This window comes from Grammomys surdaster, unplaced genomic scaffold (assembly GCF_004785775.1).
Source record: "Grammomys surdaster isolate TR1022 unplaced genomic scaffold, NIH_TR_1.0 126039, whole genome shotgun sequence".
Taxonomy (NCBI): Eukaryota; Metazoa; Chordata; class Mammalia; order Rodentia; family Muridae; genus Grammomys; species Grammomys surdaster.
The window spans coordinates 986,292-1,001,298 of record NW_021620852.1 but is presented as its reverse complement, the minus strand read 5'-3'; the positions used below and the strand labels follow the sequence as shown (position 1 = coordinate 1,001,298).

The 15,007-nt window shown below is 35.9% G+C and overlaps 1 protein-coding gene across 1 annotated transcript in view; it reads left to right on the top strand.

Moving 5' to 3' along the window:
- Positions 1-15,007, top strand: part of Pdgfc (platelet derived growth factor C) — a 175,379-nt gene that overhangs the window by 94,567 nt on the left and 65,805 nt on the right. The window contains exon 2 of the mRNA XM_028754936.1: positions 8,844-9,039. Coding sequence (XP_028610769.1) covers positions 8,844-9,039 — 196 coding nt within the window. The remainder of the gene's footprint in view (positions 1-8,843; positions 9,040-15,007) is intronic.

The following is a 15,007-nucleotide window of genomic DNA, read 5'->3' as shown; positions in this document are numbered from 1 at the left end:
AGAGGGAGAGGGAGAGGGAGAGGGAGAGGGAGAGGGAGAGGGAGAGATTTAGTATTTTGGTATCTTGTTACCCCATTTAAAAAGTTTTTTGAAATTGTACTGGCTTGCTGGTAAAAAGATTCCATCATTGTAGTGAAACTACACTATACAATATATACTGCTAAAAATTTAGCTACAATAAAGTAAATAGTTGAGGGTTTGTGTTGTTTATGGGTATCTATATAAAACTCCCATATGTACTTCAAATATTAGAAATAATTCTTCTTGGAATTATGTCATGGACAGCTTTCTTTACAAAGCTTTATCTCAACTGGAGATGTGACAGTCATTTGTCAAGCTAATTGTTACTACTTCGTTTGATACTACTGAGTTAAAGTGTGATTCAGAGATTTTTCATATCCGTTTTCCTCTCTTGTCTATCTGCCTCTGGATTAGCTCACCACTCTTTCAATGTCTCCTGGCAATGTTCCGTTTCTTTAAAAAAGATCTAGATAAGTTAATAAGAAATAAGAGTAGAGTGTTTTCAACTTTAGAACTAGACTGTAAGCACAGGGATTTATAAGGAAGTGCTTCGCTCAAACAGGTCTGCTCAAATCCTGGGAGGTCATACATGCAGCTGGTCCATTGGTTGGTTGTGGAATTAGCCTAATCTAAGCAGCAATAATACCACAAAGAGAGATCTGACATCTTCCAGCAGTATCTAACAGTGTCCAGCTTGACAGAAACAGCCATAAAGCCTTCCTGAGATAAGAAGGTACAGATTTTCAATAGTGATCAAGGCATGATCAATAACTAGAATATCAGAGGAAACCCTCCCTTCACAGATGGACATTCTGGTGGACTTGCTAAAGTCAGAATCTTTGGGATAAAATTCTTCTGGATTCTAATTTTTCTTCTCTCATCATTTTTGGACTCTTATGTTTTGATGTTTGATTCAGTCTGAAAAGTATTGTTACAGATGTGCCGGTTACTAACAGAACTGACAGTAGGTTGAGCCAAACTAATTCTAGAATGAAGGAAACTTTTATATTTACACATATTCCCTCTTCTCTTATATAGTTCCTATAGGTCCTAAAGCTTGTAAGCTGTGGTTATAGACTTGGTGTATTTGGATACTTTGTTGTTATTAAAATCTATGTCTCCCAAAAGACCTAATTTTCCATTGAATTATATAATTTTATTATTTACTTATGGTCTCAGTTGAGTGGACAAGAATTGCTGAGTTAGAGCAGATGGAGAGACAGTGCTGTCCACAGAATAATGGTTAAGGTATTCATGAGGACCTTATGTAAATTCAGCCATAACCGACAATCATGTTGCAGTGTAACATTTATCTCATTTCCTGGAATCTTTATGTATGATTGCTGGTGGAACAAAAGCAGAGTCTGTGATGTTCAGCTATCAAGCCTACCTGTACAAAGATGAATACCTTTTGACTTATTGCCAAAATGTAAAGCCTGTAAGGTGGTCATACTTGAATGCAAGTGATTAAATCTACCTGCCTTTGGTTAGTGTTCATATGAAGGGCATATGTTGCTGGGTAAATAGATATCTCAGTGGTAAGATTGATTTTGGGGCAGGCAGGAAAGCCTTTTACAATGCACAGCTTAACCTAAGAGAATTTAATTATTTCTAACTGGATAAACTAATTCATTGATTTTTAATTTCAGTGTCTATGATTTGGATGATAATTATCTTATTGTTATTTTCACTGATAAATCCTAAGTATTCTCCCATCAAAAGACCACAAAGGAATAAGTAACTTCTTTTCATTTTAAAAATGCCTAGAAAACATCAAATGGATGTTTAAATTTGTATGCAAGGCAGTTATAAAATTAGTATGTATTGGTTTTCTAAAAATGTTTTTTATTAAATATTTCTTGAAAGTAAATCTATGTACTTATTCTGTCATAACAACATTATTTAGCATAAATATATTTTTTGCTGAGTAATTTTCAGAGATACTGCATTTTTAAAACTTACTTGAACTTTGTATATTCAATTCTAATTAAATATAAGTTTTGATGTGGTTATTTTTAAGATGAATATTTATTATATATTTTGACTTCTTTCTAGTATTCTCTTCTACACACTGGCTTTTTATGGTCTAAAACAAAATTCAACCTAAAAAGATAAATTCAGCATAATTTAAACCTCTCTTTTATTTTGCCTCAGAGCTTGTTATTGGCCATGTATACAGCAATAGTTATTGACCACTTCTTGTGTGTAGTTGCTTTAATGTAATGTGTATGTGCTTGGCTCTCTGCGCCTTACCTTGTTAGATAAGATTATATCCAGCTTGTCTTCTGTAGTAATCATTTTATAGATTTACCCCACTGAGCCAAACTGGAGTTTATTCTATCATTACCCGAGAGTTAAAATGCTATGTTGTCAAAATTTTTCTATTTGAAAAATCTCAATATGAAAATAATTCTCTAAACATTACTTGCTTAGTCTATTGTGATGTAAGTGGGGTATTTTCAAGAAGAAAAGAGACAATGTGACAATAATTGCATTAGTGCAGCCTTGAATTATTGGCATCCCAGACACGCTTAACCGGATGACACTCCCAAGTTTTAGTTCAATTATAAAATGTTCAGTTTGATTGCCTTAAAAGTAAATGTGATCTTCTCATACAAGAGGATGTAGAAGTCAGAGGCAGAGTGACCTTACTATATGTTTTCAACTTGGATTTGGAACTGTTATTCTTTATTATGATGTATCTGCACACTCTTTCATATTGGCTTTTCCCCTGGACTAGTTTCCATTATGGTGGCTGAAGAGACACCATAGCTTCTGGATCTCACTGTTACTCTCAAATTGTCTCATTTGCAAATGCCAAAATGACATAATTGAGTTGACTCTGAATAACCTAATAATGAGATCTGGACAATGAAAGAATTCATTATATTAATAATTTTCCTTAATGCTTCTGAGCAAGACCAGAATAGCCCCCATCCCTTGCTTCTTTACAGTAATGGAAGGGGAAGGAAGGCTCTGCAAGTTTAATTTTCCTACACTGTGCATGGGCGCTGCTCAAATTTCCCCTTTACTCTCAGAGTCAGGCAAGAGCCTAGTGTGTCCATTCTTATAATTTCTTAAGATTCAGGAGAATTTTTAACTTCTGTAAATGATGGTGTCATAGCAGTAACAAAAGTTCTGCTTTTCCTCATCAAACTCCTAATCCATTGCCTAGAAGTGACAGCTAAGGTTCTACCAACTTGCTATTGTAAAATGCGATGTTTTCTACATATGAGTAAATTTGCATTTTGTTTCAACCAACAACCTCTTGAGTAATGGCACTGAGTATCTTGACTATTGGTTAACTTTTCCTTCAGTTTGTCTTTGAATATTATAGATAGCATTTCTCATTCACTTTAATGCAAATATGAAATTATTTGTCTTTAAAAAAGCATTCTAATTTTTAAATGCCATGTGATTATTTCTAGTTAACAATAAGCAAGCATTAGCATCAAGTGGCTCTCCCAAAATACCAGAATTTTATCTTTGATTGATTCATAATTTAGGCCTTAATGTATTAAATTAAATAAAGTAAGTACTATAAGACTGTAGTGTGACATTCCTAGAGAAGGTAAGAATTACTGAACTTGTTTTACTTTTAAAAATAAGCAGTCACATTAAGAAAATGTCCAGTCTCAATAATCAGTACATTCTGATGGTGGGCCTCAGCTGGTACATATACACCTTATGTAGATGAACTTCAGCTAAGATATCAAATACAAATGATGGGAGTTAACTAAGAGTTAATGTGAACATACGTGTCAGAACTTAACTGTGCTGAGTGAAGCATCTGCATCCTTCACAGGAATAATCTTTGTAAAGTTAGGATTTGAGGGTGAACAGTTTAAAAGCTGAAATAATCTATAGAACTCTTTTCTGCCATGTTCTGAGATACACATTTCTTTAAAATATCATTGTGTTAGAACCAGTGACACCTATAAGGCACAGACAAGATAACATTTATAGGTTTCCATAAGTTATCTGCCTTGTGAAAGTAATAGTATGGCAGAAAAGAAAAAAAGTCACTAGATTGTCCACTAAACTCTAGGTTTGCAGAGCTAAAGTAGCAGACAGTGTGAAACAGTGAGCACACTGTGGAAAGGTTATGCTCACAGTGGGTTTGGGTTGTAGAATATTCTTTAGTCATACTGCCTTGTGTAATACTGACATAGACTTAACTATTAACATGTTAAGAGGACTAGGCTCTGTTTAGTCTCTAATGTCTCAAACTGGCTGAGTAGTTCTTTTGCTTGTTTACTCCTTTTAGAGAAGACAAAAGTGAGTCAGCTAGGGCAAGTCCAAGAACCTTAATTGGGCATTTCTTAAGTAATTATATATATGTATTTTTTGGTGTACTAAATATAGAAATCTCTTCTTTCACTTAGTGAGTTGTCATTTGCTCTCCTGACTTGGAGACTGTGATAGACAGCACTGATCTTGTTGATTGTCTCTGTCTTGTTCCACTATGGTGTTAAGACACATCAAATGGTAGGTTTTGGTAAAACAATGAGAAAAGGAATGGCAAAACCGAAGCTAGACCCTAAGGTTCCTGTCTCGGGTATTATCTTATGCATTTATCCGTATTCAGAATGCAAGACTTCAAGAGTGCTTGTGGGGCTCTTCTATAAGGACAATATGGAAAGGAAGCATTGATTCTGCTGTGAAGTTCAAGTTTGCCTTTGAAGAATCCAATAAGGGGAAGGTGGCATCATTCTAATTTTTCTAGAAAAAAAAAACCTTAAGCTTTGTTACTGGACTCAATCAACATATGTGTTCAAAATATCCCTGTTGTGTGTTATAGGGTTTCCAGGATTTTTAAAACAAAGCTTGTTAATTAGCCATGTAAACAAACCATCTAGATAAAGATATGGAAGGATAATGAGGCAAAAAGAATATATGTAAATACTTCATCAAAGTCACAAGCAAACCAAACCATAAATGAGACTAGTGAGCTTGTCAAATGAGAATTAGTAAGAGATGCTCTGTTTCAGAAAGAAATGTTTCTTGAGCATTTAAAAGTAACATGTACTTGGAATCAAACACACTGCACATTTCCCAGGCCATCTGTGAAGTCTGCCAGACAGACACAGAACATGTTAGAGTTCACAGATGACGCCAGAATCTATTAACCAAACTTTCAATCCTACAGTTCTTTTTGCTAATATTATGGTAAAATATTAATTTATTAAACCTGGTTTGATGGCACATTCTTGTAATCCCAAAACTCAGAAGTGTCTGTGGGACAAACAGGCAAGAATGATTGTCTCTTGTCTTTAGTTACATATTGTCAGTAAACCATTCAATTATTATCTTTATCAATAACACATATTGCAATATTACAATTTTTGTTGATTTTATGATCTTTCTGCTCTATCTTTCTCTGTCAAACATAGTAGATATGCCTCTAAAAGAGTCAATCACATATAATTTGTGGCAGATAAGAGGGAATTTCTTTGATTTTAATGTTTAACTGGTAGAATGGATGTAGAGCTGAGTTGCTTCTGCATGTGTATAGCCAGTGGCTTTACAGTGCTTACATTATTAATCTCTATTCTTTCCTTTTCCCCTGACATTGACTCATTTTAGCTTGGGGGTTTTGTTTCTTTGGTTGTTTGGTTGTTTGGTTGATTTTGTTCTTTGAGGTAAGGTGTTTCTGGAACTTGTTCTGTAGGGCAGGCTAGCCTCAAAATTAGAGAACCACCTCCCTCTATCTCCTGATTGCTGGGATCAAAGGTGTACAACACCACTACCTGGACTCCTTTTAGATCATAATGCTGTTACCATAAGAGGCTTTGGGCCAGATAATATGACATTAGCTATAATTATGAATTATAAAAACAAAATTAATCAATGCTTTCATGTAATTTTTTCTTTTGCTTAAGACATATAAGATTTGCTATTTTATGCACATTGCAAGATTTTATGTTGGTAGCTGAGTCGTTTAACTTCAAGCAAAGTAGTAGTACTTTAGGTACTCCTACTGTAGCTTGGGTATGTTGGTCTCTGGCTGTAAGCAAATCAAAAGTTAATTAAACAAGGGAGATTTCTCTGTATAGTACTGTTGCTTGCTTTATGCTTACATTCCCAGAAAAGTTATATTTTTGGAGTGATGGCTGTAAAAACCACAAAATTGTAGTGTAGTTTTTTTTTTTTGGCAGAGTGCGGATACCCTCTTTCTTTTCCTCTTTCCTTTTTTCTTCTTCTGATAATAGACCTGGTTGCTTGAGGTTTTCATGAAACATTGATTGTTACCTGTAAATTACATATGTTTGGTGAGACACCTTATTCTACTCACGTTTTGATGTAAGTTTTAGAAGCTACAATTTTAACTTAAATTGTAATTTGAATGACCACAAACAAAGGCTAGGGTTTTTTTTTTCTTTGTCTTCAAATGATGTTTAATGAAATCATAAATTATAAATGTGAAAAAATTAAACGGAAAGTTTAGACATGAACTTTTGACTGGATTTATGAAAATCGAGTTCTAATATTTCAATAGCCAGTGGTTTTTTTCTAGAGTAGTGGTTCTCAATCTTACTAATGCTGTGACACTTTAATACAGATTCTCATGTTGTGATGGTCCCCAACCATAAAATTATTTTTGTTTGTGCTTCCCAACTGTAATTCGCTCTGGTTATGGTTTGTAGTGTAAATATCTGTGTTTCTTGATGGTCTTAGGCAATCCCTGTGAATGGATCGATTGATTGTCAAAAGGGTCATGACCCACATTTTAGAATCACTAATTTGTATATGACAAGATTGCTGTATTTATCAACCATATATTGCATATAAGGTATTTTGAGTTACAGCAGTGCATATATTAAGTATTTTATTAATCATTTTGTTTTTTTACAATTCAAATAATATCTCCCTTTTTGGTTACTCCTCCATAACTGCTCCACCCCATCCTCCCCTCTCCTCCCTTTCTTTTGTCTCTATGAGAGTGTTCCTCCACCTACTCACCCACTCCTGTCTAACACCTCTAGCACCCACCTACATTGGGGCTTAAAGGCTCCCTCCCCTCCCATTGATGTCAGATAAGGCCAGTTTCCACTACATATGTAGCTGGAGCCATGAGTCCCTCCATATATACTCTTTGGTTTGTGGTTTAGTCTCTGGGGGTTCTGGGTGGTCCAGTTAGCTTATATTGTTCTTCCTATGGAATTGTGATCCCCTCAGCTCATTCATTCATTGCCCTAACTCTTCCATTAAAGTCTCTGGGCTCAGTCCTATGGTTGGCTGTGAGCATCTGCATCTGTGTTGGTCAGGTGTTGGTAGAACCTCTCAGGGTTCTGACAGCCATATCAGGCTCCTGTCAACAAGTGCATCTTGGCATCAGCAATAGTGTAGGGGTTTGGAGTCTGCAAATGGAATTGATCCCTACGTAGGGCAGTCTCTGGATGGCCTTTCCTTCAGTCTCTGCTCCGTTGTTTTGTCCCTGCATTTCCTTTGGACAGGAGCAATTCCGGGTTCAAAATTTTGAGATGGATGGGTGGACTCATCTCACAACTGGGGGCTATGCATATAATTTGAGAGATATATGAATATCTCATTTTATAGATAGAAAAATATTCCAGCCAGGGAGCCTGTGGTATTATATTGTATGGTATATTTTTCTTTTGGACATTCAGATTTCATAGTGATAAACTCAGGCACAGAGAAGTGATGCAAGGATGGTTATATGTTGTTGTCTTTAGACAGATACAAGTTCTTCGGAAAAAAAAAAAACTCGAGGCCACTGCTTTGCTGTCATTGCTCCTTGGGACAGTGGTTCTCAGCCTTCCTAATGCCTCAGCCCTAATATAATTCCTCAAGTTCTGGTGACTCCCAACTATGAAATGATTTCCTTTGCTACCTCCTAACTGTGATTTTGCTACTGTTATGAATAACAATATAGATGTCTTATATTCAGAATATCTGACACGTAAGCCCAAAGAGATGACAACCCACAGGTTGAGGACCGTTGCTTTGGAAGAGTGTGTAAGACTTGGAGTCTTTTAGCAATTTCAGCTACTGTGAAACTCTAAGCTTGTATTGGATTCAGCTTGAAAGAGACTTGAATAATAAGTTCTTAGTGATGTTGCTTTCTTAGCTCAGTTTGGAAGGTACCTGGAATTATTAAAGCAGATATGAAGCTCTGAATATTTGTGATGTTGTCTGCTGTTGACAGTTTCATTCGATATGAGAGGTGCTGGTGAACTCTACATATAATGTTCCATTTTAGCTTGTTTAGCTTTACATTTCTTTTTTTTTTAGTTATTTCATATTTAATCATAAATAAAATTAATGTAAATTGTGAAATAAATTCATTCTACTCATCCATGCAATCATTTTTTTAATTTAGGAAATGATTCGTGATTTGTATATTTTTAATAGGCAATTGTACTGTTGGGCTTAATGCCTCAAACCTATTATCTCAGCACTAGGAAATTAGACACAGGACAATCAGAACCATGTCCCCAGCTCTGTAGTGAGTGTGTCGATAGCATGGGCTATATTGGATCCTGACTCAAATAAAAATAATAATGATAGAAGATTATAGAATTATAACAAACTCATTTACAGTCAAAATTGTTAGTAATTTACACTTATCAATAACTAGATTTACAAAGACTAATTTTCTATTTTAATTCCAGTATAAAGTACTAGCTTCAAAAATATTTTTGATAGATTTTGAGAAGAGTGATATTTGACTTATATTATAAGAGACATGCTTGGCTTCAACATCTGGAGTGAAATGTACTCACTTGTTTTTGAAGGCTGTGATTTTGGAAACATCTATCTGTTCTAACAGTATGTCTATGCCTATGTCTTTGGTTTAGGAGTGCAAGATCCCCGGCATGAGAGAGTTGTCACTATATCTGGTAATGGGAGCATCCACAGCCCGAAGTTTCCTCATACTTACCCAAGAAATATGGTGCTGGTGTGGAGATTAGTTGCAGTAGATGAAAATGTGCGGATCCAGCTGACATTTGATGAGAGATTTGGGCTGGAAGACCCAGAAGATGATCTATGCAAGTGAGTGACACATGTGAACACATGTGAAGTTCCAGCAGCGTGTAACACTGCTGGGTTCAAGTCGCTTCTTCGATATGCATTTAAATGGAAACTTTGGCAAACCTAAGTTACACATTCACACATTCAGTGATTACTTCTATCTACATCTATCTACACAATTTGGCAAAACTTTGGCTTACATTGTACCTGAGTGTTTCTGTATATTATAGGAAAGAGAGAATAAAAGCTATGTAAAGGATTGTAGCTGGACCAGATAACGTGAATCACCACTGAGATTTATCTTATATTTGAGCTTCTTGAAAGTCATGTCAATGAAATAAATACAATATTTAAAGAGAGCTAGGAAGATGGCTCAGTGGGAAATCAGGTCCATGCTACACAAGGACCTGATTTCAGATCTCTAGCAGTTGGGTAGCTGCTGTATAATCTCATGATAAAGAAGACTCTGGGCAGTCTATGTACTTGAAGCAGTGAGATATAACCAGAGAGATCCTGTCTCAAAATATTATGGTAGAGAAGCAACTGTGCAAGAGACCCCTTATCAAATACACACACATGCTCACTCACAAGTCACTTATACATACATACACATTATATATAATATATATATATATATATATATATATATATATCACTTAGACACACACATGCATACAGATGCACACACGTGTGTGTGTGAGCACAACTTCTTATACAAAAGCTGTATCTACAGGTTTATATTATTTAAATTATACATTGATACATAGTTACATCTATTCGAAACTAAGAAGCTCGAGTCTTATTAGGAGGAAAGCATACAGTCTGGAGAGCAGAATTTGACAATCAGGGTAAGAATGCAAGGTGGGGATGCACCATGGTTCCCTGCAGCATTCAAGATACAGTTAGCTGGTGTCTTTCAGCCACCATAGATGATCTACTGTAATTTGGATGAATGTTACTCTTTCAATACCATGTTGATATGCTTGTCAAGGTTTTGTGGTCTTAAGAATTTTCACTTCAGTGCCATTTGAGCAACATGAAAATATTTGAATTGATGGTCTTTGCTAGATGCCTTGTGTCTTCTTTGGTATGCAAGCTAAAAGAGACTTTTCATTTTTGTCATACATAACAGATAAATATTTCAGGGCACAGGCAATACTTTTAGCTTTATCATCAGCATCCTTTCACCACATTTCATCTTTCTGTGCCTGAGGTTTGCATTACTTTTTTTCTTTCTGTGTATAATGTTGACCAGCAGAAATAGGAGCTGTCCTGAGATGACTGGGGTTTAGCACTGTATTATATAGTGTATCAGGTAGGTGACAGAAAACATTAGGTGCCTGGAAGCTCATGCAAATTATGTACTTCAGCACAACTTAAAACTCATGCTTCTTGGTTCCTATTTACATATTTTGTCTGTAAATAAGAATTCCAAATTTTGTGCAACACATGAAAAGTCTGAGGTTTACTCAAGTGAGTAGAAAATAACTATTTAGATCAGTAGAAGGAGGCACTGTGGACCCCTGTATGACGTATTACAGAAGAGGGCATAATATGTGTGTATGTTGCTTAAGTAATATATATATGTATTAAGTATATAATATATAATATATTATATAATATATAGTATATAATATAGTATATAATATATAATGTATATGTGTATTAAGTAATATATATATGCATACTAATATATATATACATATGTATATGTATACATATATATTAGTTATTGATCAGAAGATGACTATCACCTTGCCTGCCACAAGCAAAAGCATAGAGCTTTTATCTAGCATAGAGCTTGACTTTAAGAAACCACCCTTCCTATGGCTTTGATGTCCCACCTTGATTGCATTGTCTTCTTCTCCTTAGTGCTGTATCCCTGGGTGACAGTCCCTGCCCATAGTGAATTTTTCCTGTTTGCTCTACTTCAGTGAATCTTTGGGATAGGTCGTGTTTTTCTATGCCACTGAAAGCAGTCTTTTCAATCATACCTCAGGATGGTCAGAAAGTAGACCTAACATATTATATTCTTAATTTGACTAAGTAGAATCAAATTGTTTATAACTTACTATTTTAAACATGTATCACTGATAAACAAAGATTGCTATTTCATATTATTCTTACTAAATTTTTCCTTCCTTCAAATTTTGAGAATATAACCAATATGAACTAGTACATGCTCAGTAACTTGAAAATTTTTCTGATGAATTTCAACTCTCATGAAATTGAGTTATTTTCATATTTAGTAATTATCACTCTTGCTTCCTGTTTTTTGAAATGCCTACACATGCCTCTGATCTAATTTTTCTTTGTCTGTTCAGCTATTCAAATCTTGTGTCTCTGTAAGCCTTGCTGGCATGTGTTTCTGTGATTTTGCAGATTTTCACCAGGACACATAATAGCACGCAGTCTTCACTGACTAAAAATTCATTCTCACCAGGGATATTCAAAGCCAGACAGGTTACATAGTAGCCTTGTTCTAAGGATCTCCTATACTGGACTGCTTGATTCTTTTGGTAGGAGTATCTGTCTTACTGTATGTCTTTGCTGTAATTACAGTTCTAAAGCAGACACTTCTGTTACAGGTGTCTAGACTTGCTTTCTCCTTTGGAACTGTTTTGATTACTTTAATTTTCAATATATTTTCCAAGATAGTCTTTTAAAATTTTTAGTACTAGAGTGTATTAGGATATTCCAGAGGGAGAGAATTTATAGAATTAATCAATAGATTGATGATAGACAGACAGACAGACAGACAGACAGACAGACAGACAGATAGATAGATAGATAGATAGATAGATAGATAGATAGATAGATGTACATTGATAGATAGTTAGATCCTACATAATAGAGAGGGATTTATCAAAATGACTTACAGGTTGAACTGGCACCTCAATGACTGTCTACCAACAGAAAGTTCAAGAATAAAGTAGTTGCTTGGTCCATAAGCTGGATGTCTTAGCTGGTCTTAAAAATGTAGGATCTAATGCCAGTAAAGGAATGGGCTTGTCGCCAGGAGTGAAGGGAACTAGGCAAGGAAAACAAGCTTCCTTGCTACCTGAAGACATGTTCCAGATTAAATGTGTATCTTCCCACCTCAAGAGATTCGGATTAAAAATGGCTCTTCCCACTTTAAATGATTTAATTAAGAGAAAAAAAATACATCGCCTGTGAACTTAGCCCTTTGGGTTTTAGTTAATTCCAGATGTGGTCAGGAGACAAGAAAGAAGAACCGTCATACAGGCCTTGGGCCCAGCACTTCTCACATGCTAGGCAATTACTCTACCACTGAGCTGCATCACAGAGCTCTTTTTATTTGGAGACAGAATGAGGATAAGTTACTCAGACTGTCTTTGAGGGTTGTAGCTCTAGCAAGAGTTGACCCATGATCTTCTTGCCTGTCTCTTGAGTAGTTGCAATTACAGGCTTATGGAGCCAGCTTTGTTTCCTTGTAATATATTCTTTGGAAGGAGTTTATGAATTTTCATTTCAAGCTACTCACATTTTTAGCCTTCATTTTTTTTGTCTATATGCATGTAAGATTTTGTGTCTATGTGCACTGAATTCCCATAGAATTTATTCTAGATCACTAGTGTTTGATGAATATTTAATTCTATTCTACTTTTCTGTTTCTTCAGTTTCCTCATTTGCATTATTTATGGTGTCTTTTCATTCTATTTTCTTTCCTTTTAATTAAAAAAGTATGCACCAATATCTTTTTAATTATTATCTTTAATATATCTTTTAATTAAACAATGTATAAATGTAAGTGTGTTACTCAGGATTTTTATTCTTGCACAAAACTTCATGACCAAAAAAGGAAAGTTGGGGAGGAAAAGGTTTATTCAGCTTATACTTCCACATTGCTGTTCATCACCATAGGAAGTCAGGACAGAAACTCACACAGGGTAGGAAGCAAGAGATGATGCACAGGCCATGGAGGTATGTTACTTACTGTTTTGGTTGCCCTGGCTTGCTCAGATTACTTTCTTATTTATTTATTTTTTAATTATTTGTTTGTTTGTTTATTTTTTCTTTTTTTTACATTTTATTTTTATTGTATATTTTATTTACTTACAATACAGATGTCATCTCCTTTCCCCATTTCCCCTCTCTAGAACCCCCTGTCCCACCCCCCCTTTATGCTTTTATACCATTTTGGTTACATATATGTATTAAGGTCAGTTCTAGGTTGAGGGTCTATAAATACAATAGATGCAAATATTCAAGGAACAAGCAATACAATAAACACAAATAGTCAAAGAAAAGGCAAAGCATTAAACCCAGTTACATGAACACTCCAGTGATCACTGTTTCTAAGGACTTATCAGGATGACCGAAGTATCTGAGCCTACTTCCCTGTCCTAGCCCAAGATCATTTTCATATCTGAAGCCTACTTCCTTGTTCTAGCCTAAAATTTAGATTCATGTCTGAAATTACTTCTTTGTTCTAGCCTAATATTTAAGTTCCTGCCTGAGATTACTTCTTTGTTCTAGCCTAAGATTTAGATTCCTACCTGAAATTACTTCTTTGTTCTAGCCTAATGTCATATTCTTGTCTGAAGTCTACTTTCTTGTCCTTGGTCAATGTCATATTCTTGCCAAGCAGCCCATTTCCTTGTCCTTGGCCCATGTCAGATTCTTGCCAAGCAGCCCCAAAGGCTCTCTGCCTCTCCCCCTTTGTTATTTCATTAGCAAAATTGAGCCTGTCTTTGGTTGTTTTGACAAGAATGCCTTCCTTACCTGTCATGGAATATGCATTATCAAATGCAATGCACTTCTGTTTTAGGTTGGAAAGGCTCTGTGCAGAATCTTACCTGTCCTTGGCTTGCCAGCCTATTAATTGAATAACTCTGTCTGGGGATCCATTTTCAGGTTCAAGCCATGTACTTGACTGCCAACATGTTGATGCTGTTGAAGAAAAGCTTTAACACAATGGGTAGGAATAAAAGTATTCCCAGGACAAAAAGGGCTAGCATGATCAAGCTATATATGCCATCTTTCAAGCTTGACCAAAATAGAAATACTGACCTCAGGCCATGGGTAATTTGGATATTTTCTTTGTTTACATTTTAAATGTTACCCCCTTTCCCATTCCTCCTCCCTGGAATTCCCTATCCCATCTACCCTACTCCTGTTTCTATGAGGATGTTTCTCCACCCACCAATCACTCCTGCCTCCCTGACCTCAAATTCCCCTACACTGAGTCATGGAGCCTTATAGAACCCAGTACTACTAGCCCAGGGATGGCACCAATCACAATGGGCTAGATCCTCCTCCTTGATTACTAATTGAGAAAATGACTTACAGCTAGATCTCATGGAGGCATTTCCTCAATGGAGGCTCCTTTCTCTGTGACAACTCCAGCTGTCTTAAGTTGACACACAAAACAGTACAGTAAGAAATGTTTTCCTTCCTCCTACAATGCAAAGCATTCTTCTGGAATAACCATGTCCTTTATATGAGGATTGTGTCCAATGTCCTTTGAGACTGAATAAGGCAGAAGGAAGATCCACAAGTGCCTACAACACAGTTTATTGGGAGCTTGTTTGTTCCTGACCACAGAACAGCAGGTGAATCTTTATGACTTAGGGTAGAAAGAAGGTCATATATAGTGGTTAGGGCAAAAGCCACCTTAGTTAGAATATGCCTGTCTTATCTGAGGCTAACATCAAAGGCAGCAGGCAAATTCTTGGAAGTCCATGGGACTATAGTCCTGTTGCAGTGTTTCATGCTGTGCTCTAAGAGCTTGTTTAATTATAGATGCCATGGAACTGCCAGAAAAACCAGCAAAGGTTAAACGGTAGCAGACAGTCATGGCTCCCATGATTCTAGATGACTAGTCATGTCAAAATGAGTGCCTATGATGATAGTAGATGATAGTAGTTTTCCCTTCTTGATCTCAGGTGTCACTTAGCTAAACTGCTTCTGACAAAGTACAGCTGAGTTGTTTAATGTGGTGATTGAGAAGACCATTTGACAGCTT